At 46.8% G+C, this 26,439-nt stretch overlaps 1 protein-coding gene across 8 annotated transcripts in view; it reads right to left on the bottom strand.

Annotated features, from left to right (window-relative positions):
* The window catches only part of SLC4A2 (solute carrier family 4 member 2), a 1,509,271-nt gene that overhangs the window by 1,010,505 nt on the left and 472,327 nt on the right, over nt 1–26,439 (bottom strand). The window contains exon 1 of one of the 8 annotated variants that reach the window (XM_069646003.1): nt 15,297–15,408. The exons of the other annotated variants lie outside the window; for them this stretch is intronic. Within the exon in view, the coding sequence (XP_069502104.1) occupies nt 15,297–15,320 (24 nt within the window). The 5' untranslated portion in view covers nt 15,321–15,408. Of the gene's footprint in view, nt 1–15,296; nt 15,409–26,439 lie in introns of those variants that run through there. 8 annotated transcript variants of the gene reach the window in all.

Genomic DNA, 26,439 nt, shown 5'->3' with positions numbered 1-26,439 from the left:
TATGTCCGCTAATGCTGCAACCTTGCGAATGCCACATTCTTCTCTGGGACCTCTGCTGCAGCCCATAGCTGCGTCACCAAGGGGGAATGGTCCGACAGGGTGTGTCCCAGGTACTCCATACCAGTGAAAGAGTGGAAGATCTCCACTTGCACAAACATATAGTCAAGACAGGAATGAGAGCCATACACCCTGAAAAGTAATAGTACCCTCATTCTTGCCCATGTGTCTCTCGCCACAACTCCACCAGGTCCAATACCCCACCACCTTTTTCAGTGCTGCTGCCGCTTCTCGTTTCTGAAACCCTGATGGCCCTGTGCTGTCTAAGTCTGAGTCCAACAAGCAATTAAAGTCCCCCCTCCCATATAAACAAGCCCTCCCTGCATCCACCCACTAGATCCACCACTGCCTGGAAATAATCCTTATCGGCATTCGTCACGTACTGATTCACTACACACATCGCCCTCTCTTCCAGCAACCCCATGAGCACCCCGTCCTTCCAACATCATCCGTCAGGACCTTTTACACCTTAAATGGGACTCCCGAAGACACCCAAATAAACAACCCCCTGGCATATTAAGAGTAAGACGTGCCCACTACCATCCGCCCCCACTGTCTCTGAGGTACATCCAAATGTTTCCGAACCATGTGAGCCTCCTGAAGTAATGCCACTTGTATCTCGTGCCTTTTAAGGAACCCACACACTCGCTGACGCTTGATTCGTTTTCCCAGCCCCCTGACATTCCATGTCCCGATCTTCAGCTTGTCATTCACCATTTAAAATCCCTCCCCTATGACCCCCTGCCCCGCCTGTATCGCTAAGGTCCCCCTCACCACCCAACTTTCATCCACCATGTTTCTGGTTTCTGCAGCAACCCCACTCCCCCACAACCCCAAAACCCCAAATAACTGCTCCAAGAACTTCCAAACTCAGTCCCCTCGCATGTCCCCCAGATCCTCTCTACCCCTCCCACCACCCCTTCCCTCAACTTCTCCAAACTCCCCCAACTCAAACACCCCTACCTCCCCCCTCCCCCACCCCTTCACCAAACAGGTCCCCATTCTCCCCTTTGCTCCCGTTCTGTCTGTCACAACATCACGTCTCACTTCCCCAACCCAAAATCTTCAACTATATTCCCAATTCCAGTACCAGCCGCTGGCCCCCTCCTTCAACTCCAGCACACTCCCAGCCAGAGTCTCAGTCCCCCGTTAGTGGTGTCCTTTCCACCCCCCCACCTCGCGAACTTGGGTGCCGTGACACAGAGTCCAACCAATTCCACACTTTCTGCAGTGACACGAAAAACCCAGATTTGCCATTTGCTATGACCTTTAACTTGGCCGGGAAAAAAAACATTGTACATTTATTTTGTTCACTTCTCGAAGGTGCCATCTCACTGCATCATAGGTCCTCCGTTGTCATTGCAGCTCTGTCGTGAAGTTGAGGAAGATGCCTAGCTGCATGTTACCCACCTCATAGTAGCCAACCCTTCGGGACTCTTGCGGGATAGTGTCCCTATCCTGAAAGTTTAAAATCTTGGCCACTATCACTCTCGGCAGTGCCCCACTTTGCAGAGCCCTGCCTGGCACACTATGTGCCAGCACTACTTGAGAGCCCCTTAATGCCAAGTGTGTTCAAAATAAGGTTTTCCACAAAGAGCCCCACACTCAGCCCTTCCTCCCTCTTCGGGACCCCCACCAACTCGATATATCAGTGCCGAGATCGAACTTCTGCGTCCTCCGCTCTTGTTTCCAATGCCCTTATTGCCCCCACTGCCAGCTACCCGATTCTTCAGACGTTGTAGGTCCTCCATCACATTGCTTACTCTCTGCTCCACTTCCGTGACTCTTTTGCACACATTCCTTAAGTCCGCCCTTACAAGGGATATATCCATCCCTACTTCTTTAATGCTCCCTTCCAGGGAAGCCTTTGTGGCTTGAATGGCCTCCGCAAGGGTTTCCAGTGTCAGTCCCCCAGATCCTCCAACTGCCACTCCCTCGGACGCCAGGCCCACATCCTCATGTTTCTGCTGCCTACTTTTGGTGTCTCCTGTTGGCCTTTCACCATCGTGGCCAGTCTCATTCCTCTCTGCCTCTAAGCCTATATCCCGGTAGTCCCAGGGATCTCCTCCTCCATCCTCAGGGCCTAGTCAAATGGCCCCCTCCTCTCAGAGTTTCCACTATCCCAGGGGTGCTGCACAGCTCGGCAGCACCCCTCTGGGACTACTGCCCAATATGCTTCAGGGTTCCCCCTTGAAGGGACCCCGCTTCACTTACAGCTTCACCACACCTGGTCCAGAGTGTCCACCTAGGCAACAACCTCGCCGGGCTTCCCAGCTGCTCCTTAGGAGCTACTGTTCCAGACGTCTCCCTATGTTTATTGGATCCTCAAGATGAGGGATTACAAACAGGATGCATTTTCTAGCCAGTCTCCAGTCCCCACTCTCTGCAGTGGTATTTGGTGAGTCCACTGCGGGGCACAGCGCACCCTCACTCCAAAGTCGCCCCAGAGGGCCTCCTCACCACTTCTGGTGTGCTTTCTGCCCTCTCCACACATGCAGCAGCCTCAATGATCCCCTTTGAGAAGGCCTGCTGCCCGTTTCCTTCACCGGCCACAATCCCCACAGTTATCAGCGTCTTCCGTTAGGAGGGTGGGACATTCGCATCACCCCCCTCTGTGCCCCTAACAATACAGCACCACTTTGCTGCTCAGGCTGCCAGCAGGCCCATCTCCACCACCTCGCCCCCTTATCCAGAGGCAGCGCCGAACTCACCTGTCTCCTCTGGCCGGTGGCGCAGTCTGCTGCCTTCAGGGTCAGCTTGCCTGTCCCCACACCACAGCTGCCACCTCAGCTGCCACTGTCACTGCCCCGGAGTCCGGGCAGGGCGACCAATGGTCTGCAGCCACTACAAGCCCCTCCACCTCCCAGCGGTTGGATCAGAGGGCCTGACTCTCCCCCTCGAGCTCCTAATAAGGGGTACCGCTTCCCACCGTCTCCTCTGCTGTTGCTGCCTGGGTCTCAGCAGTGCTCCCTGCATGCTCACCTGGCGGGTTCTCACCTCATTGCTTCTACGCCTGTAATGCAGACCCCTCATCACTGTGTCTGCTTGCTCCGGGCTGTATATCGGCGGCCCCCTCAGTTCCTCCCAGCTCCGGAGGCTATGTTGGATCTTGCATCCCCTGTTACCAATGAGACCCGGGGCTTGTCACCAGGCCTCCCAATGGGTGCCACTCATGCCTACAGCCAAACAAACTGTGCCCCCAGGGTTTCTTAGGCCGGGGCTCAGTTCTGGACAATAAAATAATTTGGCTAAAAAAAGCAGGATTCAGACAGGATTTTGTACAGGTGGCCCGGAAGCTCCAGAGAGCTACGTGTTCATGCTCCGGCTGCCAGTCACGCCCCCAGTTGTGATAACTTCTGCTCCCATATCCATTTGGTCTTCTGCCAGATGCTTGTCAACTTCTTCCTCCACTCTGTATGAGAGCCTGCTTGCTTTGTTTGGGGTGAACAAAGTCTCCATGTTGATATCTTCCTTTGTGCTCAGGGGGTTTGGTGTGACCTTGCTGTTCAGCTCTTCCTTGTATCGGCCCCAGTCAGCTCTTCTGAAGTTGTACCTCTCTGCCTACTGGTAGGGTTTCACCCAACTCCCACTGTGATTGCTACTGGGAAGTGGTTCAAAGTGAGCTCCGCCAGTGTTTCCAGCTCCACTGAGTGTTGCAGGCTCTTCAGTAGCATGATGTTCAGCACATATGGGTTGTGACTTGCTGCACCTGGATACTGAGTGGGCTCAGTGGGACCTGCAACAACACAGTCGTTCTTCCTGGAGTACGCCAGCAGTGTCTGTCCCCTCTGTTTGGCGGTCCTGGAGTTCCAGCATCAATATTTGGCATTGAGGTCCCCTCCAATTATTGTCGGAACAGTGAAATCCAGCAAAGCATCCAGGTCTCCAAGGCCCAGCTTTGCTTTCGGAGGTAAATTGCAATCAGTCGGAGTGGTCCTGTTGCAGTCTTTACTTGCACTCCAGTGGCTTCAATGCTTTTGAGGGGTGGGAGCACAATCTAATGGTGGTTGATAGCCGTATGATTACTTATAAACAAAAATAAATGCAGGTACAAGCAAATAATCAAGGAAGAGGCTACTATTTGCATAGAAATGTCAATCAATTAAACACAAATATTCAGTTCATAGGTGGAATTGGATTTATCTCCGAGTGTCCATGGTACTGTAGAAGATGCCAACAACCCACGTACCACTAAATGGATCCAGTAAAAACCCTTTATATCTTTTTTTGCTGGAATTTTCACAAATGTAAAATGAGCACCTGTCTCTCAATCACAAGTTCACTTGAGAGCCACGAGCATGTCACTAACAGGTGACAAGCATGTCCCAGTCACCCCCTCTGTCTATAAGCAGTGTCATGTACCCATGCCTGCAAAGCACATTCTTTACTGGGGACAGATGCTCCTTTACCATATAGGCTGTGCTTTAAATGGGCTGGTACTTGCCGGTCCCGAGTACCTGCACTTCTTTTATTCACAAGGCATAGTACTGGCACTTCTCAGCAGGAAGCCGATGCTTTTAATGGAGGAGTACCGGCAGTTCTCAACTGTAAGCAGGTCTCCTGCTATAGTGCTTTAGTGAATACCTGCACTTCTGAGTTTCCATTTAAAGCACTGCATATAGGTGTCCATTTCCGAGGCATCCTCCTTCACTTTGTGAAACCCAATTATCATCTGCTCCCCATAATGCTTTCCTTAAAGAAAGCATATGTCTCATTTGGACCCAAATATCCCCAATGCCAAAAATCCCATTTTGGACACTCCCTGAATCTGCTCTCTTTTGGCAAATTGCTTTGGTACTATATAAAACTGTGATTTAATATGAATGAAGTATACTTATAATGGACTGTAAAGTAATTCAGCATATGTAAGCATTGGTTGACGAATGTAATTGGCAGGTTATTGTCGATGGCACCCTTATTCCTGCTGGAACACGCAGCAGTTTTTGGAAGATGCCTGAGAAATGACGCCCGAGGGAACTCAGGCAGTTGTGCCTATAAGAAGCCCAAAACGATTGGCTTAGACAATACTTGTTTAGTTTTAATAAAGCATTTAAGGTGGCCCTCGTCTAATGCACTCTCATTTTTGACACTTAAGTAAACTGAGGCACAGAAAGGAAATGTGATTTGCATAGGATCACACCATTTTGGCAATGTGGGGAATACAGCGTTGCTGTTTTAAAATGATGATAATACACCTGCTAGTTCACTCGTTTTGTACACATATCACATAAATCCACCCCCATCCCAAACAAATATGAATTGTCACATCGAGCAAACTTACCAAGCTTCCCACCCAACTATTTATTGTGAAATATTTATTGTGCAATGGGTGGTACTGATTGTCATAACTGACTGTTAAATATGGAGACAAGATGGAACACAGATTTGCGTGGACTTTCGGCGACACATCTCCTGGGGAATCTCCATCCGCCAAACATTGTAGCCTATAATTTGGTTGACTGTTCTGTGAAACACCAGGAGCTGATAAATGAACCCGACCTTATGAAAACATACTAGAGGCAAAATGACCACAATGGGGAATGAATAGCTTAAAAAGTCAATGCATTGGAAGGGCGGAGTAAAGGACGCATGCTGGGAATCAACATTTGAGAAGTGCACCAACTTAACGACTCAGTATAGGTGAAGGGCCATAAGGTGTGCCCTGTGCCCTATCTCTAATACTTATAGGGGGTCAGACAGTCGGCTATCCGGCCGGGGGCTGCGACAACAGCAGCCCCCATCACATACACAACAAAGACCCAGGGCCTCCCTCGGTCCTATAAATGAGAGCAGCATGCTCAGAGTAAACACAATCTGTTTGTGGACGCTGACCCAAGCAAACAGGAGGTTCACTGTTTACTCAGTGTCTTCCAAATCTTCTTGATTCTTTAGCAAATTTTTGAAGTTCGCTGTACATCGCAGTGTCTTTTTCTTTCCTGAACATTGTACTGTTCAAAGCAATTGCAATGCAGCTTTAACGAAGGAAGAAGCGACAACCGAACGTCCAGCGCGGACGCTGTCAACGTCAACATTCTCGGCATAGAACGAAAAGCGAGCGGCAAGCGTGTCTAAAACAAAAACAAACAAAGACACGTGCTGCGGAATTATCCCCAAAACCAGTGCGAACCAAAGAGAAGCGGCACTCGAACAGCAAGGCGCGGACGGCTTGCGATTCAACACTTTAAAGGTGAGCCACCGCGCTGGGGCTACGAGGGAGGATAAATAGACATTTATGTCCGGAAGAGATACATTTTATTACAGTGGACCAGAACCCCTGTGTTATAAGGCAGACAGGGCAAGACAACACAAGCCAGTTGTAAACTCGGGCACAGTCACAAGCCAGCTTGGGAGCTCGTCTTTGCTTGACCGCCACGCAGATCTGGCGAACACAGTTCCAAGCTCGGCGGGCCCAAAGACTGCAGATTTAAAATAATTCCTATAATATTGCAGGGCGACCTCACAGCAAAACCAATTATTTAAATCCAGTAAATCAAGCCTGGGGGTTGCCCAATTTTCCGGAACCGGGCAAGAAGGCACCAGTCAACAGTTACCCAGCGCGGGCAACAAATAGAACAGGCGCAAAGAACTCGCCGATAACAACGGTTTAACTCCTTGATAAAACCCTTTTTCTTTTCCCTATAGCAGGCATAGAAAAACATGGGGCCCAAACGGAAAACACGGGCACCCCCAACACCGGCGCAAAAGCCCAAATCACCACAACTGCTAGCAGCCATTGAAGCGGCAGAGCACTACGGATGGGCATGGGTTAGAGAAAACATGTACGGCCTACCCAGGGAAGGAATTACCAACCCACCCAGCCAGGACGAGGTTTCTGCACCAATAAAAAGGAGAAAAATATCCAAAGACGCCAGAAAAGGTACCAAAAAATTGTCAAAACTATGCGAGAATGTAGCGTAATTACAGCAACTAATGGTAGAAATAAGGGGGAAACAGACGCTGCCCACAAGGGAACCTGGGGCCTCAAACCCCTCCATCGCTTTAGAACCTACTATAATGGTTGTCAACCCACCCGTAACACTACCGATAGCAATCCCGCCACAACAAGTACAGCAGTTGCCAATAGCGCCCACAGCTATAAATACAACAGCCTCCACAACTCCAGCAACTGATCCAACAGGTGCCCAAAAAGCATGGACAACGCCAGGCACAAACAACACGGGCGCGACAGGGGCACCCGGCAGCAATACAACTGACATTGTAACAATCTGTAATGCACAATTAGAACAAAAAATGAAATCTTTCCAAACAGAGATATTAAATAGATACAAAAGATGCCTGGCATGGAACATTGATACCACAATCAAAGAAGCCATATGGGCCAAAGAATTTATAGAAATCTTTTCCCTTATAGAAGCACAGCTCAAAGGGAAAGACGCTTTCAGAGACCCCCAAAAAATAGAAGAAAAAGCTATTGCCAGAAACGCCCAGGTCGAACAAAACTGGGACAACTGGTTACAGGCTTTTGCCATTTTAGCAACAATATATGAAGAAAAATTCCCCATGGATGGTAGGAAGATCTGGGCATACGTTGATAAAATAAGGGAAGTAAAAGTAACACAGAGAGGGAAGACATGGCTTGCATACGACATCAGATTTAGGAGGAGCATGTCAGAAAGGCCGGCCATTGAGTGGGATGAAGTCCAGAACGACTTATACACCCTCAACGCCGAACCCCCCCAGGAAGAAGATACCATGCATTCTTCTTCCAAAAATAGCAAAAATTTGCAAGTAAGCAAATCCCATGACAATAATACATCCAAAAAAGGGGCCCACAGACAGAACAAACAGCAGGCTGTCAAATCCAACCTCCCATGCAGAAATTTTGGGAAAAACCAGTGTACATGGGGTACAAACACGCCTGCACAAACTGCAACGGCGACCATGCAGCAAGCAACTGCACCAGACTACTACCCAAGAAAGAATGATATCCCAGTTTTAGAACCAGGACTAACGCCCATCAACCCGGGCAATTTTAGGGACGCCCTAAACAGCTACCCAGACAAGGAAACCAGCAGGATAATATCGCAGAGTTTCACCAAAGGGTTTTTCATCCCATTTAAGGGCACTGGGTCACAATACATCCCGATGAACCTAAAGTCAGCCAGGGACAACCCCCAGAAACCAAAATCAAGAGAGAACTGCAACTGGGCAGGGTAGCAGGTCCCTGGGACACCATGCCCCTAAAGGACTATTTAATATCTCCACTAGGCCTGGTCCCCAAAAAAGAACCCGGAAAAATGAGACTAATCCACCACCTATCCTACCCTAAAGGCCAGTCTTTAGACGACGGCATCCCACACATAGAATCCGCTGTATCTTGCACGTATTTCCAAGAAGCGGTAAGGCTCATACAAGAGTGCGGCAGAAACGCCTTGATGGCTAAACTGGACATCAAATCTGCTTTTAGACTCTTGCCAGTCCACCCAGAGTCTCAGCAGTGGCCAGGTTTGACTTTTAACAACAAATTCTACGTAGATAGATGCCTCCCCATGGGGTGCACAGTATCCTGTGCACTATTTGAGCAATTCAGTTCCTTTTTTCAATGGGCTTTCCTAAAGCAGAGACCAGGGACAAAAATAGTGCATTACCTAGATGATTTCATGGTCATAGGGCCACCAAACTCCGAGGAATGCGGCCAGGCTTTAGCAAAACTGGAGCACATGGCCGCGCGGTGGGGAATTCCCCTAGCGAAGGAAAAAAACACCAAACCAGGCACAAACATAGTTTTTCTAGGCATCAAAATAGACTCAGCAAAGGGGCTCTGCAGAATCCCTAAAACAAAAATATCAGAACTCCTGGCTAAAATACAAAACCTGAGAATGAGAGAAAAGGGGACTGTAAAGGAAATACAATCCTTAGCAGGCAGCCTCAATTTCGCATCCAAAATAATACCTCAAGGGAGGATATTTTCCAGAAGCCTGGAGTTCAAAATCAAATCACTCACCAAACCACACTTGCATATCCGGCTAGGCAGAGAGGTGAAACAGGACCTGGAAACATGAGGAAAATTCCTCAGAGATTTCAACGGGTCTTTACTTTGGCGAACGCCTTTAAATACCTGGTCAAACAGGGTCCTATACACCGACGCAGCTGGGAGCAAGGGGTTTGGAGCCATACTAGACTCCGAATGGGTGGCAGGACACTGGCCCAATTCATGGCAAGCAGCAGTGTGGACAAGAAACATCACCCTACTAGAAATATGCCCATCTGGCTAACAGTACACATCTGGGGCAGGCGACTAGCGAATACGGAACTTTTGATCTGGTGCGATAACATGGCTGTAGTGGACTCCATAAACAGAAGGTCTACGAAATGCCCTCTAGTACTAAAAGTATTACGAGCCATTACAACAGTCACACTACAAATAAACGTTGTACTCAAAGCGAAGCACATTTCAGGGGCAGATAATAACATTGCTGATGCCTTATCTCGTTTCCAGTGGACAAGATTGTGAGAGCTAGCGCCGCACGCCCAAGAACAGATGACGCCAATACCAGCAGAATGCTGGGCAATAATGGGAAGACAAGAATAACGGCATCAATGCCAAAGAGCACAGGCCGGGATGCCCAACGAAAACCAGGCACCTCTAAAACGGGTGCCAACAACACATCAGCATCAACGTCAGCACCAGAGAGTGCAGGCCGGGATGACCAACACAAAGCAGGCCCCTCTAAAAGGGGTGCCAGCAACACATTGGCATCAACGCCAGCGCCAGAGAGCCCAGGCCGGGATGCCCAACAAAAATCAGGCACAACAACAACGGGTGCCAACAACCTCACAGGCTTCCTAACAGAGATGCAGAGAGGGCAGTGGCAGATTTAACAAGGGGGGTCCTGGGAGTCTCTCTGCCAGACATTAGTCCTGGTTACGAGAGACTTACCCAGAGTCTTTAGCGCACTATCTTTTCACAGAGAAGAAATATCCCAAACATATCAGTCTTTGTCCTGCCCTGGGGCAGTCCAGCACCGAAATGCGAGGCAATTCTCCTCTGAACAAGAGTACCAACAGAAACCCCAGACACTTGTTTCGGTCTGGTTGGACCTCATCAGTAGGGTGGATCTGTGCCTCTCTAAGAATAGTGAGCAAGGGGTCCACGTCTGGATTCCCCTAGTAACTTAGGGTGAGACCCAAAGTTACTTAAATATGCAGATTTAACAAGGGGGGTCCTGGGAGTCTCTCTGCCAGACATTAGTCCTGGTTACGAGAGACTTACCCAGAGTCTTTAGCGCACTATCTTTTCACAGAGAAGAAATATCCCAAACATATCAGTCTTTGTCCTGCCCTGGGGCAGTCCAGCACCGAAATGCGAGGCAATTCTCCTCTGAACAAGAGTACCAACAGAAACCCCAGACACGTGTTTCGGTCTGGTTGGACCTCATCAGTAGGGTGGATCTGTGCCTCTCTAAGAATAGTGAGCAAGGGGTCCACGTCTGGATTCCCCTAGTAACTTAGGGTGAGACCCAAAGTTACTTAAATATGCAGATTTAACAAGGGGGGTCCTGGGAGTCTCTCTGCCAGACATTAGTCCTGGTTACGAGAGACTTACCCAGAGTCTTTAGCGCACTATCTTTTCACAGAGAAGAAATATCCCAAACATATCAGTCTTTGTCCTGCCCTGGGGCAGTCCAGCACCGAAATGCGAGGCAATTCTCCTCTGAACAAGAGTACCAACAGAAACCCCAGACACGTGTTTCGGTCTGGTTGGACCTCATCAGTAGGGTGGATCTGTGCCTCTCTAAGAATAGTGAGCAAGGGGTCCACGTCTGGATTCCCCTAGTAACTTAGGGTGAGACCCAAAGTTACTTAAATATGCAGATTTAACAAGGGGGGTCCTGGGAGTCTCTCTGCCAGACATTAGTCCTGGTTACGAGAGACTTACCCAGAGTCTTTAGCGCACTATCTTTTCACAGAGAAGAAATATCCCAAACATATCAGTCTTTGTCCTGCCCTGGGGCAGTCCAGCACCGAAATGCGAGGCAATTCTCCTCTGAACAAGAGTACCAACAGAAACCCCAGACACGTGTTTCGGTCTGGTTGGACCTCATCAGTAGGGTGGATCTGTGCCTCTCTAAGAATAGTGAGCAAGGGGTCCACGTCTGGATTCCCCTAGTAACTTAGGGTGAGACCCAAAGTTACTTAAATATGCAGATTTAACAAGGGGGGTCCTGGGAGTCTCTCTGCCAGACATTAGTCCTGGTTACGAGAGACTTACCCAGAGTCTTTAGCGCACTATCTTTTCACAGAGAAGAAATATCCCAAACATATCAGTCTTTGTCCTGCCCTGGGGCAGTCCAGCACCGAAATGCGAGGCAATTCTCCTCTGAACAAGAGTACCAACAGAAACCCCAGACACGTGTTTCGGTCTGGTTGGACCTCATCAGTAGGGTGGATCTGTGCCTCTCTAAGAATAGTGAGCAAGGGGTCCACGTCTGGATTCCCCTAGTAACTTAGGGTGAGACCCAAAGTTACTTAAATATGCAGATTTAACAAGGGGGGTCCTGGGAGTCTCTCTGCCAGACATTAGTCCTGGTTACGAGAGACTTACCCAGAGTCTTTAGCGCACTATCTTTTCACAGAGAAGAAATATCCCAAACATATCAGTCTTTGTCCTGCCCTGGGGCAGTCCAGCACCGAAATGCGAGGCAATTCTCCTCTGAACAAGAGTACCAACAGAAACCCCAGACACGTGTTTCGGTCTGGTTGGACCTCATCAGTAGGGTGGATCTGTGCCTCTCTAAGAATAGTGAGCAAGGGGTCCACGTCTGGATTCCCCTAGTAACTTAGGGTGAGACCCAAAGTTACTTAAATATGCAGATTTAACAAGGGGGGTCCTGGGAGTCTCTCTGCCAGACATTAGTCCTGGTTACGAGAGACTTACCCAGAGTCTTTAGCGCACTATCTTTTCACAGAGAAGAAATATCCCAAACATATCAGTCTTTGTCCTGCCCTGGGGCAGTCCAGCACCGAAATGCGAGGCAATTCTCCTCTGAACAAGAGTACCAACAGAAACCCCAGACACGTGTTTCGGTCTGGTTGGACCTCATCAGTAGGGTGGATCTGTGCCTCTCTAAGAATAGTGAGCAAGGGGTCCACGTCTGGATTCCCCTAGTAACTTAGGGTGAGACCCAAAGTTACTTAAATATGCAGATTTAACAAGGGGGGTCCTGGGAGTCTCTCTGCCAGACATTAGTCCTGGTTACGAGAGACTTACCCAGAGTCTTTAGCGCACTATCTTTTCACAGAGAAGAAATATCCCAAACATATCAGTCTTTGTCCTGCCCTGGGGCAGTCCAGCACCGAAATGCGAGGCAATTCTCCTCTGAACAAGAGTACCAACAGAAACCCCAGACACGTGTTTCGGTCTGGTTGGACCTCATCAGTAGGGTGGATCTGTGCCTCTCTAAGAATAGTGAGCAAGGGGTCCACGTCTGGATTCCCCTAGTAACTTAGGGTGAGACCCAAAGTTACTTAAATATGCAGATTTAACAAGGGGGGTCCTGGGAGTCTCTCTGCCAGACATTAGTCCTGGTTACGAGAGACTTACCCAGAGTCTTTAGCGCACTATCTTTTCACAGAGAAGAAATATCCCAAACATATCAGTCTTTGTCCTGCCCTGGGGCAGTCCAGCACCGAAATGCGAGGCAATTCTCCTCTGAACAAGAGTACCAACAGAAACCCCAGACACGTGTTTCGGTCTGGTTGGACCTCATCAGTAGGGTGGATCTGTGCCTCTCTAAGAATAGTGAGCAAGGGGTCCACGTCTGGATTCCCCTAGTAACTTAGGGTGAGACCCAGAGTTACTTAAATATGCAGATTTAACAAGGGGGGTCCTGGGAGTCTCTCTGCCAGACATTAGTCCTGGTTACGAGAGACTTACCCAGAGTCTTTAGCGCACTATCTTTTCACAGAGAAGAAATATCCCAAACATATCAGTCTTTGTCCTGCCCTGGGGCAGTCCAGCACCGAAATGCGAGGCAATTCTCCTCTGAACAAGAGTACCAACAGAAACCCCAGACACGTGTTTCGGTCTGGTTGGACCTCATCAGTAGGGTGGATCTGTGCCTCTCTAAGAATAGTGAGCAAGGGGTCCACGTCTGGATTCCCCTAGCAACGCAGTAAAGTCAGTGTTTGCAAACAGTATTTTAGGCCACAGGTGTAAACCACGTAGAACTTATAACGATTAAAGATATAAAAGTATTTTTAAAATGGGCCCGGGAACAAGGTTTGAAAAGGGATTGGGCAAAAAGACACCTGGTGGCAATTTCATACTTTACAAAAATACGGGGCGATTCAGACCCCACCCAGAACACCCTCATCTCTTACGCAATTAAGGGATGGGGCAGAATAGAGGGTCCACAAGTGGACACCCGCCGACCCCTTGATTTCAGCAAATTGGCGCAGATAGCAAGCCATTTAGAAGCCATATGTTGGCACCCATACGAGATAACGTTATTTAAAACAGCTTTTTTCCTAGCCTACTTCTGGGCTTTCCGGGTAGGAGAACTCATCGCTTCCAGCACCAAGGCCACAAACGGCCTGGGCGTCATGGAAATCAGGGTGAGGCAGGAGAGTGTTAACATAGAAATGCAACAGTCGAAAACGGGTGCAAAAAGAACCATCAATATTTGTTGCATCGATGAGGCAACAAAATGCCCGGTTTGCATCACCGACCTCTATTACGCGCAACGACCCAAAGTAGGGGGGAGTTTTTTAATCCACAAGGATGCATCGGCCCTAAGCCGCTACCAATTTAAAGGAGTGCTGATAAAAGAAATCAGCAGAGCAGGGTGGGATCCCAAACAATTCGGCACTCATTCATTCAGGATAGGTGCCGCCACTGCAGCATGGCAAGGAGGTTTTGCACCGCAACTACTAAAAAACATAGGGGGATGGAAGTCAGGCTGTTATAAAAGATATATCAGACCAAAAATGATATAGCCTTCCGCCCTAAAATTTTCTTTCTTTTCCCCACCTCCCACCACCACAGAAACAACAGGCGAATCGAGGACCACACTACGATCAGCATGGATAGTTGGCCACTCATTCGTTTTCAGGACAGGCAGATGGGCAGAAGAGACCAAAGAAGGGCCACCTTTCAGAAACACCATTACTTCATGGTGGGGATACAGAGGCCTACGCTGGGCTGACGTCCACGAAACACTAGCAGAACTCGTGGCATACAGGGACCCCCCTGAATTCCTGATCATCCATCTAGGGAGCAACGACCTAGTTAACACAGCTAGACGCATCCTATGCGAAGAAATCTGCTCCTCCCTAGCCGGCATCTCGCACAACTGGAGGGGGACGGAAATATACTTCTCAGCCATCTTACCAAGAAAGAAATGGCTGGGGGCCAACTGCTACAAATCTATAGACATATCCAGAAGAAAACTGAACAGGACGATATAGAGATTCTGTATGACAAGAGGACTGGGTTTCATAAAACACCCAGCCATTACACTAGGCAACCCAGACCTTTTTCTCCACAACGGCACCCATCTGTCTAGCCAGGGCATGGAGCATTTCTTTTGGCAAATCAATACAACTCTTGCTCACAGGGGCTGTCTCTAGGGCATACTCTTGGGGGAACACGGTCAGCCGGGAACCTGCCCGTGTGTGGCGGCACGGGTCCGAGGGGGTAACCTCAGGACCCGGTGCCCAAAAGTATGATACCATCATGATATGTGATATTGTTATTGTCATAACCCATATCTGTACAATAAAATCCTACGGCCTTTTATTACCAACACTTGAAACAAGTTGTGAGCCTATCATTATGGGTGAGGGTTTGGGGTTCGGCCATTACTAATGCATGCATATGGGTTCAGCAGTTACTCACATTACAGCATCAGTGTGGGCGCTCGTCCACCAAAGCAACAATAAACAAATAAACGACCACTTCATATGCCTGCAAGGCCTCATTTCCAAGCGCGAGGCCCAGGACACCTACCCCTCCTGCCGCCCAGCTTCCCCACCCTCACCCCATCATGACAGCCCTGCCCTCGGAGCTAATGACATTGTGCCCATAGAAGTCCCTGTGTACAAGCTGTACTTTTAAGGAACCACCGAGCACTTGGGTGGAACAGCAAGCATGGCACAATACAGATTAGTCAGCCCCCTCTTACCAGGTTCAGCTTCCTGTCTGACGAGGTTTGCAACACAAACTCCTCTACTCATGCACACATATCGGAAGGCACGCACCCGTGACCGCCTCTCACCTGAAAAACTAGCAGAAAGTCCATGTGAGAAAGCGTAGACACCTCCGGCAGTCACGCCACGAGACAGGATAACACCTGACCGAGAAGATGGGGCATGGCAATGACATGACACGCGCAAAGATAAACATACGCTGGGGGGGGGGAGCTGGATTTCTTACTTTAGGATCACGTGTACACCTTGCTGCCATGGAAACATACAGGCCCTGCCCAATGGTTTCTCTACGCGGGATATCTCAATCCGTACTGACACATGCAGAAGGGGTTAACCATTAACTTTAGTACAAACGCAAAGCCCACTGGCAGGCCCTTCCCTTGCCTCAGACGAACCTTCCCTTCGTGAGTATTAGGAGAGTAATGAGCTTTTGTTTGGGAAAAGTGAAACTGTAATTAGATTAGTGCTACCAAGTCAGTCATGGCGCTTTGCCAAGAACAGACCCCAGCTCAGAAACATTGGATCAAGTTGGCAGTGACAGCGGCCGAGAAACGAGGCTCAGCGGCAAATGTAGCCAGTAACGACTGTGCGAATGGGGGTTTACTAGCGAACAAATGGGAGCGTACTGTGGCTGAGGGAGGTTCGCACAACTCCAGAACACGGGAGGCGAGTAAGGCGAGTCCAAGACGCCTGTACCAAGTTTAAAAGAAAAAGAAACTGGGCACTGCCTGCTTTGAGAGCCTAGTTGCACAACGATTCAGACTAAACGGTGCAGACCGCAATCGAGGGACATTAAAAACGATTCCTGGAGTAAACTGCATCAAAAAGAAGGTGCCTGCTGTCCTGCGATAGGCGGCTCAGAGACGCATGCATTAAGAACAAGGTGCCTGCTGTCCAGAAATAGACAGCTCAAAGACACCTGCATTAAACGCAAGGTGCCTGCGGTCCAGAATAGGCGGTTCAGAGACGCATGCAGTAAAAACAATGTGCCTGCTGCCCTGCGATAGGCGTCTCAGAGACACCTGCATTAAACAGAAGGTGCCTGCTGTCCAGAGATAGGTGGCTCAGAGACACCTGCATTAAGAACAATGTGGCTGCTGTCCAGAAACAGACAGCTCAAAGACACCTGCACTAAACGCAAGGCGCCTGCTGTCCAGAGATAGGCGGCTCAAAGACACCTGCATTAAACGCAAGGCGCCTGCTGTCCAGAGATAGGCGGCTCAAAGACACGTGCATTAAATGCAAGGTGCCTGCTGTCCAGAGCTAGGCGGCTCAAAGACACCTGCATTAAACACAAGGTGCCTGCTGTCCAGAGATAGGCGGTTCAGAGACGCATGCATTAACAACAACGTGCCTGCTGTCCAGATACAGACAGCTCAAAGACACCTGCATTAAACGCAAGGTGCCTGCTTTCCAGAGATAGGCGGCTCAAAGACACCTGCATTAAACGCAAGGTGCCTGCTGTCCAGAGATAGGCGGTTCAGAGACGCATGCATTAAGAACAAGGTGCCTGCTGTCCAGAAATAGACAGCCCAGACACTTGCAGTAAACGCAAGGTGCCTGCTGTCCAGAGATAGGCGGTTCAGAGACGCATGCATTAAGAACAAGGTGCCTGCTGTCCAGAAATAGACAGCTCAAAGACACCTGCATTAAACGCAAGGTGCCTGCTTTCCAGAGATAGGCGGCTCAAAGACACCTGCATTAAACGCAAGGTGCCTGCTGTCCAGAGATAGGCGGTTCAGAGACGCATGCATTAAGAACAAGGTGCCTGCTGTCCAGAAATAGACAGCCCAGACACTTGCAGTAAACGCAAGGTGCTTGCTCTGCAGAGATAGGCGGCTCAGAGAAACCTGCATTAAGAACAAGGTGCCAGCTGCCCAGCGATAGGCGGCTCAGAGACAGCTCCATTAAACACATGGTGCCTGCTGTCCAGAGATAGGCGGCTCAGAGACGCATGCATTAAGCATAAGATGCCTGCCGTCCAGAGATAGGCAAAACACAAGAGGCAATGGCTGGAACGTTTAGAATTAATCTTAACCTCAGGCATTGCTCTGGGCAATCCTCCAGACCATCGTTATTCGTCTACTAAGCCACTACAGAAGAGGAAAGACCATATGCAAATCAGGCTTGGCCCACCCCAAAAAGGGGCAGTCCAGCCCGAACAGCTAGATCACATCCCTTCTGCAGTGAGGAGTAGCTTGGGTCTCTAAGCCCAGCTGGCACGGGACCCACATCTGGGCATACAGTGGCTGTGGCGTTTGGGCCGTGGGGGTCAGAGGGTGATGCACGAAGCAGCCTTGTTACTCGGTCCTGATCCCTTTCTATCTGGATTCCTTCCTTCCGCGTCTTAGCTAAGATGGGCATGTGCATATGTGCCATTTCAGCAGTTAGTGTTGGGAGCGAGACTCACTCTCTGTGTGCCTTCCCCATGGCCCCCAGCGCGTTGCTTGAATTCTGCCTGTGCTCTGCAGTTGCAGAGAAGCCGTCTTCGAACAAGTCCTCTAATTCACCAATAAACGTACCTAAAGTCCAGCTGGCCCCAGTCTCTTATTTCAACATACTGGCAACGAGGATGGGATCCAGCAACACCGGACTTCAATCCCAAGGTATATAGGAAAGTATTTTTCAAATATTAGTAATAAATATTAGGAAAATCCGGAATTTCCTTCCTTTCAAAACCACCAAGCATCTGTCAACCACTATTGTATTCACTAAACTGTACTTGCGGGGGTAGGGGGGTTACTTGTGGGAGACAACTTCTTTGGCCTCGCAACCTCTTAAATCAACTATGTGCCAGTGTTGCAAGTGTGTGAAAGAAAAAGATCGGAGGAACCACTACCCCGCCTCCGAACTTGAATAAGGTTATGTTGTTTTCACACAAACTGCACCACACAAAATTGGGTAGTTTCAATTCTGAATTTATCTCGTCCTCAAAAATTCAAGGATGGCAATCACAGATCTCCTGAAGGAGAACCCTTTTCTATGATACGTGTTTTGGCTCTTGCTGAGCCTATTTCAAATTAGGGCATATTAAATGTAAACTTCATATGCACAGGCAAACAACCATGAACACAAATGTTGTATTATGTGAAGACAGAGATTGAGAGGGGTAGTAGGTAAGGTTTAGATGGGGTAGGAAAAAAGAAAAAGAAAAACAAAAATGCAAATGAATATAGTCATAGCATAAGAGTGATGAATACATACATAAATCACACTAGTACATATATTATACCATACGTCATTTATCATTGTTCTAAGCTTTGCTTAAGAGTCCCACCAATCCATTGAGCTTTTAGTCATTTACCACATCAATTGTCAAATTAAACTGGCTGGTCATTCTAGCCTTTCCCATTAATTGCATCGCCCAATTCCATTCCAAATGCCATCAATTTATATTAGGTGTCTCTTATCATAACTTCCATTCATATGGTATTCTGTAGTTGCAAATATATTTCCGTTCTGTGAATTCTCTGTTCGAATCCCACCTATAATGTATTGATCATGCATCATATACAACATCCTCTCAGGCTTAGCAGAAACATTCCAAACTCACATCCTTATTTGTTTGCAGCTTATTTGCTTTTTAATTTTAACCTATTAAATATTTCTAACCAATCAATATTCAGCCTCGTTAATATTTCTGGTGTTTATTAGTATATTGTTGCCAAATTAATAGAAAATGCCCCATACTGCAGTGGTTTTCTTTCTATTAATCACCCGGCTGTGCGTCTGATTCCCTTAGTGCATTGTAACGCAAATTGTGTGATTCCAAATGTTGATGCACCAGATATTTACCAAAATATATATTCATTATGAAAATTAGCTCAACCCTTTGTTTTCAAAGTTAGCGTTTTTAAGCAATATTTTAATAAAAAATATACCTGAAGCACGTTATGTTACCTCTTAATGTTTAACACAAAAATGTGTCAGACTATTTAAGTCAGCGTAGACCGGTTCATCACGATCTTGTAACAATAGTGGTTGCTTAATGTATTCAGAATGCCATTATATTGATCTAATAGAAATTATCTAGATATTCAACCTTGTGAGAGCTGTATCGCGTGTGCAATCCTCCTATAATATTAGTTTTAGGGGTAACTTATAACGTTCAAATTTTCGTCCCCGCACATCGGCTTGTGATATGAGAACGCGGCCGACTGCCACGTCTCTAGTTTATAATAGTTGCCATGGTTGCGTGTGGAGTCCTACCTTCATTGCGGCTATTGAGCATTGCCGTCCACCATCTTTTGGACAAACGTTACGGACGGGGCATCAATAAAGCCTAACGTGCCCAACCTCTGCTTTAAGTGTTTCCTGGTTGATACAGTTAATCATCATTCATGTTACATTTAAGTGGTTAAGTCATTGGGCCTCATCACGACTTGGGCGGTAACGGTAACGCTATTAGCGCGGGCGATATTAGCCCTACCGCCGAACTCCCTGGCGCTAATAGCGCCGGATCACGAGTTCGGCGGTAATGTAAGTCCCCATTCCCCACTGAGCCCATTCGGGAATGCCCCATTCCCCATTGGGCTCAATGGGGAATCTTCGCGCTAATACCGCCGGCGGATTTCCCGCCGGCAGTAATAGCGCAAATTTTCGGCGGATTTCCCCCCAGCTCAGAGCTGGGGCGAAATCCGCCAAAGCCCTGATTGGACGGACCCTTCAATCCGGCGGTAATAGCGCTACCTCCGGATTTAAGGGTTACCGCCGAAGTCGTGATGAGGCCCATTGTGTAGTTTTATTAAATAGTTTATCATCTCATGAGCAAATGAATGTAAATAAAGGTCCTTGACAATGCAATTTCAATCAAAGTTTAGTACGATGTTTCAACCGTTCTCAATTAGGGCAAGACAGAATGTATTAATTAGAGCTTTTAAATTACTGATTAAGGCACAATATGCTGAATATTGCTAATTGGCCCCAATTGTGAAAACAAGACCGCATTAGTATCTCTGAAAAGGATGTGGTCGGGTCAGGTTCTGACCTGAGTACATGATCAGTCATCCATAGAATAGATTATGTCGTGTGGCCTTGTAACAAGTGTTGAAATAGAAAATTATCATCTTGGGAGATGTGCCCATGTGTGACTGGTGAGATTCTCTATATTCAACTATAAGGGTCAGTTATATTTCAGTCCATTATATCATAAATCACATAATACAAAATGCATGTTCATGTTTATGTTTGCCTGTGCATATTCTCTAAACTGGACTACTTCGTCAGCATCCGCTTTGATCTCCCCAACTATGATTTCTGTCCTCGCAACAAGATCATCATTAACTTTGCTACCGGGACTCTCTTTGAACTTCCTCACTTTACACCTACTTCCTCATACCGTCACCAGGCTTGATGGCTGACGATGCAGACCAGGGCCAGAATAAAATGTCTGCTCCTGGTTCACAAATATGTCCACAGAAAAGGCACCACTGTATCTTTCCAACTCTACAAGCCTTGGTGTAATCTCCACTCTGCCTCCTTGACTACCTTTGTGGCATCTTCTCCTCCCTGTGCTTCCTAGAATTATAATCATAATTGTTCTTTTATAAAACGCTTAATACCAACAAGTGGTTTCTAAGCGCGGGATCGGGATTCAAACCTGTGTTGCGCTGCATTGTCTTGCTACCAAGACAAACACATTGCCCCTGAGCTATCCTTCCTTCCCAAGATATTGTTCCTCCCTGACTTATCCTTCCTCTCGCTCTCGCTTCCGCTCTTTCTCTCTTCTTGTTCCACTTGAATCAAGACATCCGAGAAACAGTCCACACTGATTTGTTCAAAACCAAACTATAAAAACTTCCTCCTCGCCTCTGAGTTTTTTCCCTTCCCTCTACCCTGCCCCTGTCCCTCACTTTCTACTGCTTCCAGCAGTACTTCATCCATCATGGCCACATCCCTAACACAGCTGGCCGTACCGCCTATCTGCACTTAAAAATGTCTAATGTTGGTTGCCCTTAATCTATGTTTGTCCACCCATGTATTGTCCCTGGTGACTGTTCCATTTGCTCCCCTCCACAACCTGTTCAGAATGTCACTGAAACTCATTGCATTGTAAGAGCTCACTGCTTCCTATCAAATCTAATTTCTTATCTATTGTACATTCTTTTATCATCAAAATAGCATTATTCCTCCCTTTATGAATAAGTACATATGGAGGTGTAGCCATAGCAATATTAGGGCCAAGAATGGTTCATATAGAGTTCAAGGGTAGAAGAATACATGGGAAATTGTATGTAGTGAAGAAAGCAGCAGGGTTACTAAGCTGGCCTCACCAAAAAGATCTCAAGATACACTTGGACCCTAATGCAGCAGAACCAGTTATGCAAATTGAAAACAAAACAACATTTATGATTAATTCCCAGATGTTTTCAACTAAAGGCTAGGGTGCCTGAAACATTTCCAACACAAAATAGGGTTGGAGAGGGGGGCTCGCCCGATAGCACACAAAGTTAGGCTGGTACCCCTTATGCTGAGAGACAAACTCAAAGAAGAGTTGAAAAGACCAAGTAGCCAAAAGTTAATAAAAGACATAGCGGCTGCAAAATAGGTTTCTATGATTGTTATTGCTAGGAAACATGATGATGTGTGTAGACCTTGGATCCCTTATTGAAAGAATATGGGTAGACAGACACCCCGTAACCAGGGTTCAAGAAATGATTACAGTGCTAACTGGGGCAAGATATTTCTCCAGTTTAGACCTATTCAATGCATACCACTAAATTGAACTCCACCACGAGTCTAGACACCTCACAGCTTTCATCACCCCCTTTGGAGCATATAGATTCAGAAGGATGCCCTTTAGTTTAGCTCAGGTGACGCTGTGTTCCAGATGGTCATGGAAACATTATTTTGTACCATTCTGAATGTAAAGTGTTTCCTGGAGGACATATTAGTATTTGCTCAGAGCCTACCCTTACATGATAAATACCTTAGTCAAGTACTGGCCATACTAAGAGAGTCAGGTCTAACAATAAAAAGAGATACATTGATTGATTGAGATATTTGCATACCGCAGCACGACGAACCAAATCGGATCATCCCACGGTTGTTAATATAGCAGCAATACCTCTGACTAGAATCATCAAATCATTGTGGTTGCTCTACCCCCTCACCCCCCACCCCTCTAATAGTACACCTCACGCTTATTTGAAATGCCAATTTCGGCTAGAAGAAGTGACAATACTTGCATCATGTGATAAATAGTAAAGACACCAGACCAAAACCCAGCGTTGTGGATGCTGTAAAGATAGCTCCCACTCCAAGAACAAAGATGGCCTACGGGCATTCTTGGGGTTAGCAGAATATTATTCAAAATATAAATTGCATTTTGAAGCTAGATGTGTTCCTCTAAGAGAACTATTGAAAAAAACATGGTACATTTGAATGGTCAAGGGAACACGTGAAATTATTCAATCACATAAAAGATTGCATTGCCCAAGCACCCAGAATAGGAATGTTTGACACAAATGACTGCATCATTCTGAACACAGACGCGAGTAATGTAGGAATAGGTGCATCCGTCCCATCACCCAGATACATCCATGGCAAGAAGCGCTAGTAGCATTTGCATCATGCAAACTACATGGGCGCAGTAACACTATTCCACTGTGGAGAGGGAACCTATGGCATGCCTTTGGGTGGTTGAGCATTTCAGATTTTTCATATGGGGCATCCCATTTACAATTACAACGCACCATAACCCACTTGTATATCTGGTAGTAGGCGAGGGGTTCGTGTTGGACAATTGTGAGAAAAGTTCGGGGCTTGTGGGAGAGAGCAGGACAGACCTCTGGGCAAAATTAGCAGAGATTCTGTCCCCTGCCCTGACCAATCCCCTGATGCATGCCAGGCAAATGCCTTGCCCTGTCTAAAGGGTCATGCCCTCGACTGGCAAAAGTCCCAGCAGGCCACTGAGCATGTTAGAGCAAGGTTTGAGTCATCTCTGAACTTGCTAACCAATATACCAAAGAAGGTGACATGAGTGACTGCGGTCCTCAAATTTTAAACTGCACTTGCTCTGAATCTTAAGTTCTTGCTTCACATAAGCCTTAGCATATTGTGATAACGTCTGAGTTTCCACACCAAGCCATTCCTCCCTCATCGGCCAACTCACAGATGCTTGTTTTGTTCCTCATAGCGTACAATCTATCTATTTGAGACAGAGGGAGAGAGACAGGGGGAAGAGAGAAAGATATAGACAAAGAGAGAAAGAGGTGGCTTTGGGATCTAGAGACATGGGACCTGTCTGCAAATAGTCAGGGTTAGGAGAGCACGGTTGCAGGTTGTTTGCCTTGTAAGGCCTACTCCACCTTCCCCCACTAACTGACTCCCGTCTAAGATCTCCTACGACCTTACACTACACACATAAACCCCACACAGAAGGCCAACCACAGGCCTAGCTGTTACACATCAACACTAACCAAGCCACAACTATGCTCTCCTCTTTAGCCCTGTCACACTCTCCCACATCAGCGGCTAACCAGATCCAAAGCATTGTAGTGTATCAGATTATGGTCTCTTCCTTGTGGATAACATACTCACACGTTTCATCTACCAAACCCACAGAACACAGATTGGCACTAATGAACCCGGTACTTCCGACCTGCACCAATCAACACCACAGGTTTCACATTTGCCTGTCCCATTATTGAACCCCACTCACTTTACTCTTACAGAGCTAAGCACAGAGAGGCTATCAATAGTGGCAGGCAGGCGCTATACAAAACCACTGGTGTTACATTACATTACTTGTATATGCACTAACAGGGCATAACAGATGCAAGTTCCCAAGAATAAGCAGATGGGCACTAGCACTTCATATGTATAACTAGTGACATATACACCAGGTCCCAAAAATGTAGTGGCAGACTGCTTATCTCGTCTCACATTAGAAGAGACCGAAAACCATGTTGAGAGAGAAAAATGGCCAATGCTGGTCTTAGAAGCAGCTGGTAACGTTGTGAATTGGGACACATGGCAAAAAAAGAGTGAACTGGACCCAGAACTAGTGGCTATACAGCGTCTGTTGATTGAAAGGTGACCATCCCAGGAAGACGGTGTAAGTGAAAAATTTACTGAAGATTAAGATTCATTTTGGGTAGAGAATGGCAAGTTGTTCAGAGCTGAAAAAATAGTACCTCTGAAGGGTTTAAGGGGATGCACCTTGGAAGAAGACCATAGTGGGCAGCTGGGCAAGAGCATGACAAAGAGGAGGGTACAAATTGGTATAGGTGGCCCAAGATGGATTGATAAATAGAGGATCTTGTTAAACATTGTCTCTCATGAACCAAAGTGATAAATACATCTTACACCAGCATAGAACCTCACTTATTTCCAATTAAAATGTCTAGATCTCCATGGGAAAAAGCAGGTTTTGATATTGTGGGATCCCCAAAAGGAAGAAAATATGAGGGGTGGGTTTTTGTGCTCATAGATTATAATTCAAAATGGCCATGTATTTTCTGAAGATGCAACGTCGAGTGAAGTGTTGCAGTTTGTGAACAGGTTGGACAGGTATTGGATGAGGAAGGGTTTCCATCTACACTAGTAACAGATAATGGCATACAACTTAAGTCTGATCTGGCGCTTTGAAACACAATTATGTTGTATAAAGCACCTTACAAATGTTCAATAAAATAAATAAACTAAAAATAACAGAAGCAGGTGTGCACCATGAAACCACCACACTTCATTGCCCTAGACAGAATGTCATGGTAGACTGGTTCAACAGATTATTCTACAACTAGCTCGAAACGTCTAATCCTGAACCAAAACCAGTATTAGAGGACATGGTATGGGTATACCACACCACACCACATTCAAGTATAGGGGCACACCATTTCAGCACTTAAAGGCAGGAAACCAATATGTGACTCAGACACAAAGTGGTTAGGCAGGTCTGGCCTAGTAAATGTGAGGCATGTACTGATTTAGAGGGCAGAACAATGTCAGAGTTGTTATAAGAAGTTGTTTGCAAGAAAATATGGTCTCACAAGTTAAAAGAAAGTGATTGGATTAGAAAACACAGGGGGCAGACCGTCAACCTGCTTACGACAGTCACCAGCTAAAATCAAGGACTTTGTGATGGGTTGGTTTGGCTAAGGTAGGGCAATTCTTTTTTTAAGCGGTCTGCAATGCTTGGATATGCGTGTGTGTCTGTTCTAGATGTTCAGCATACATCCCAAGATGCTACAAACCTGACAGTTGGCATGTGGGTAGGTTCCATGGTGTAGACAATGTAACAAATATAAAATATATCTTTTTCAGATTTTTCTTTTTAAAGTGGTCTGTAATGTTTGCCCCTGTCCTATGGCTCTGCGTGCTGTAGTTCTGCGGTAGTCCTACGTTTATTGTTACGAACGTTCACCAGTTCATGAAAATTTCAGAAGTTCATTGTTCCTAAACTTTCCACACTATCAGCATTCGAGCTGCCATTAGTGGCACTCACTTTTAAAGTAATGCTGGTGACACAATACAGGGATTTTGTAGTAATGCGGGTGACAGGATGACAGGAAACGGTGCATGTCTCTTCAATAGTCTCTGCAATGACATTGTCCATCACATTGTGGAAAATCTCTCAGGATAATTATAGAAACTTCATTTTCCACGGAAGTTGATGAATGTATGCCATTGCAACAGTGCAAAGTTTACATGCTGCAGCCGTATACATACGGCACTAATGTTGAAGTCGATGCTGCCTCTGCTGTAGATCGGGACACCAATAATGTTGCTGTGCAATGTCAGCGCTTCAACTCAAAGTAGCTCGAACTGATTTACGGGATTCATGAGTTTCTCATGGTCAGCTTTATGTGGCTTGCTCCAAAGTTGGAAAAAAAGATAATTTGTTCACACTAGCTCCTACAGGAAAGACTTGAAATACTGTCTCCAAAGAAGCATTGGTTTAGTTCATTAAATACAATTCAAACTAGGACTGAAGTAGGAATTACTGTGCAAAGCAGGGGTACAACTGCTTGTTAGTATAATAAATGTCAGTCTGCAATATCCATTAAAATCCTGTAAATTTCCTTATCAAAATGTAATATTGACATTTCTACTCACCTGAAATAAAAAAAAATGGCTGCACTACTGTGATAACATATCACAGCTGAGTTGCAATATCACAATGTCTGCGGCCTGAGTCTGAGTAGTTTGCTGAATTCATGCTGCCACTGGAGCACTTAATTAAAATAGTCACTCGCTTTCCAGATTCCT

Source organism: Ambystoma mexicanum, chromosome 2p, assembly GCF_040938575.1.
Source record: "Ambystoma mexicanum isolate Mex_15411 chromosome 2p, UKY_AmexF1_1, whole genome shotgun sequence".
Lineage (NCBI taxonomy): Eukaryota > Metazoa > Chordata > Amphibia > Caudata > Ambystomatidae > Ambystoma > Ambystoma mexicanum.
This window is presented reverse-complemented; position numbering and strand designations above follow the sequence as displayed.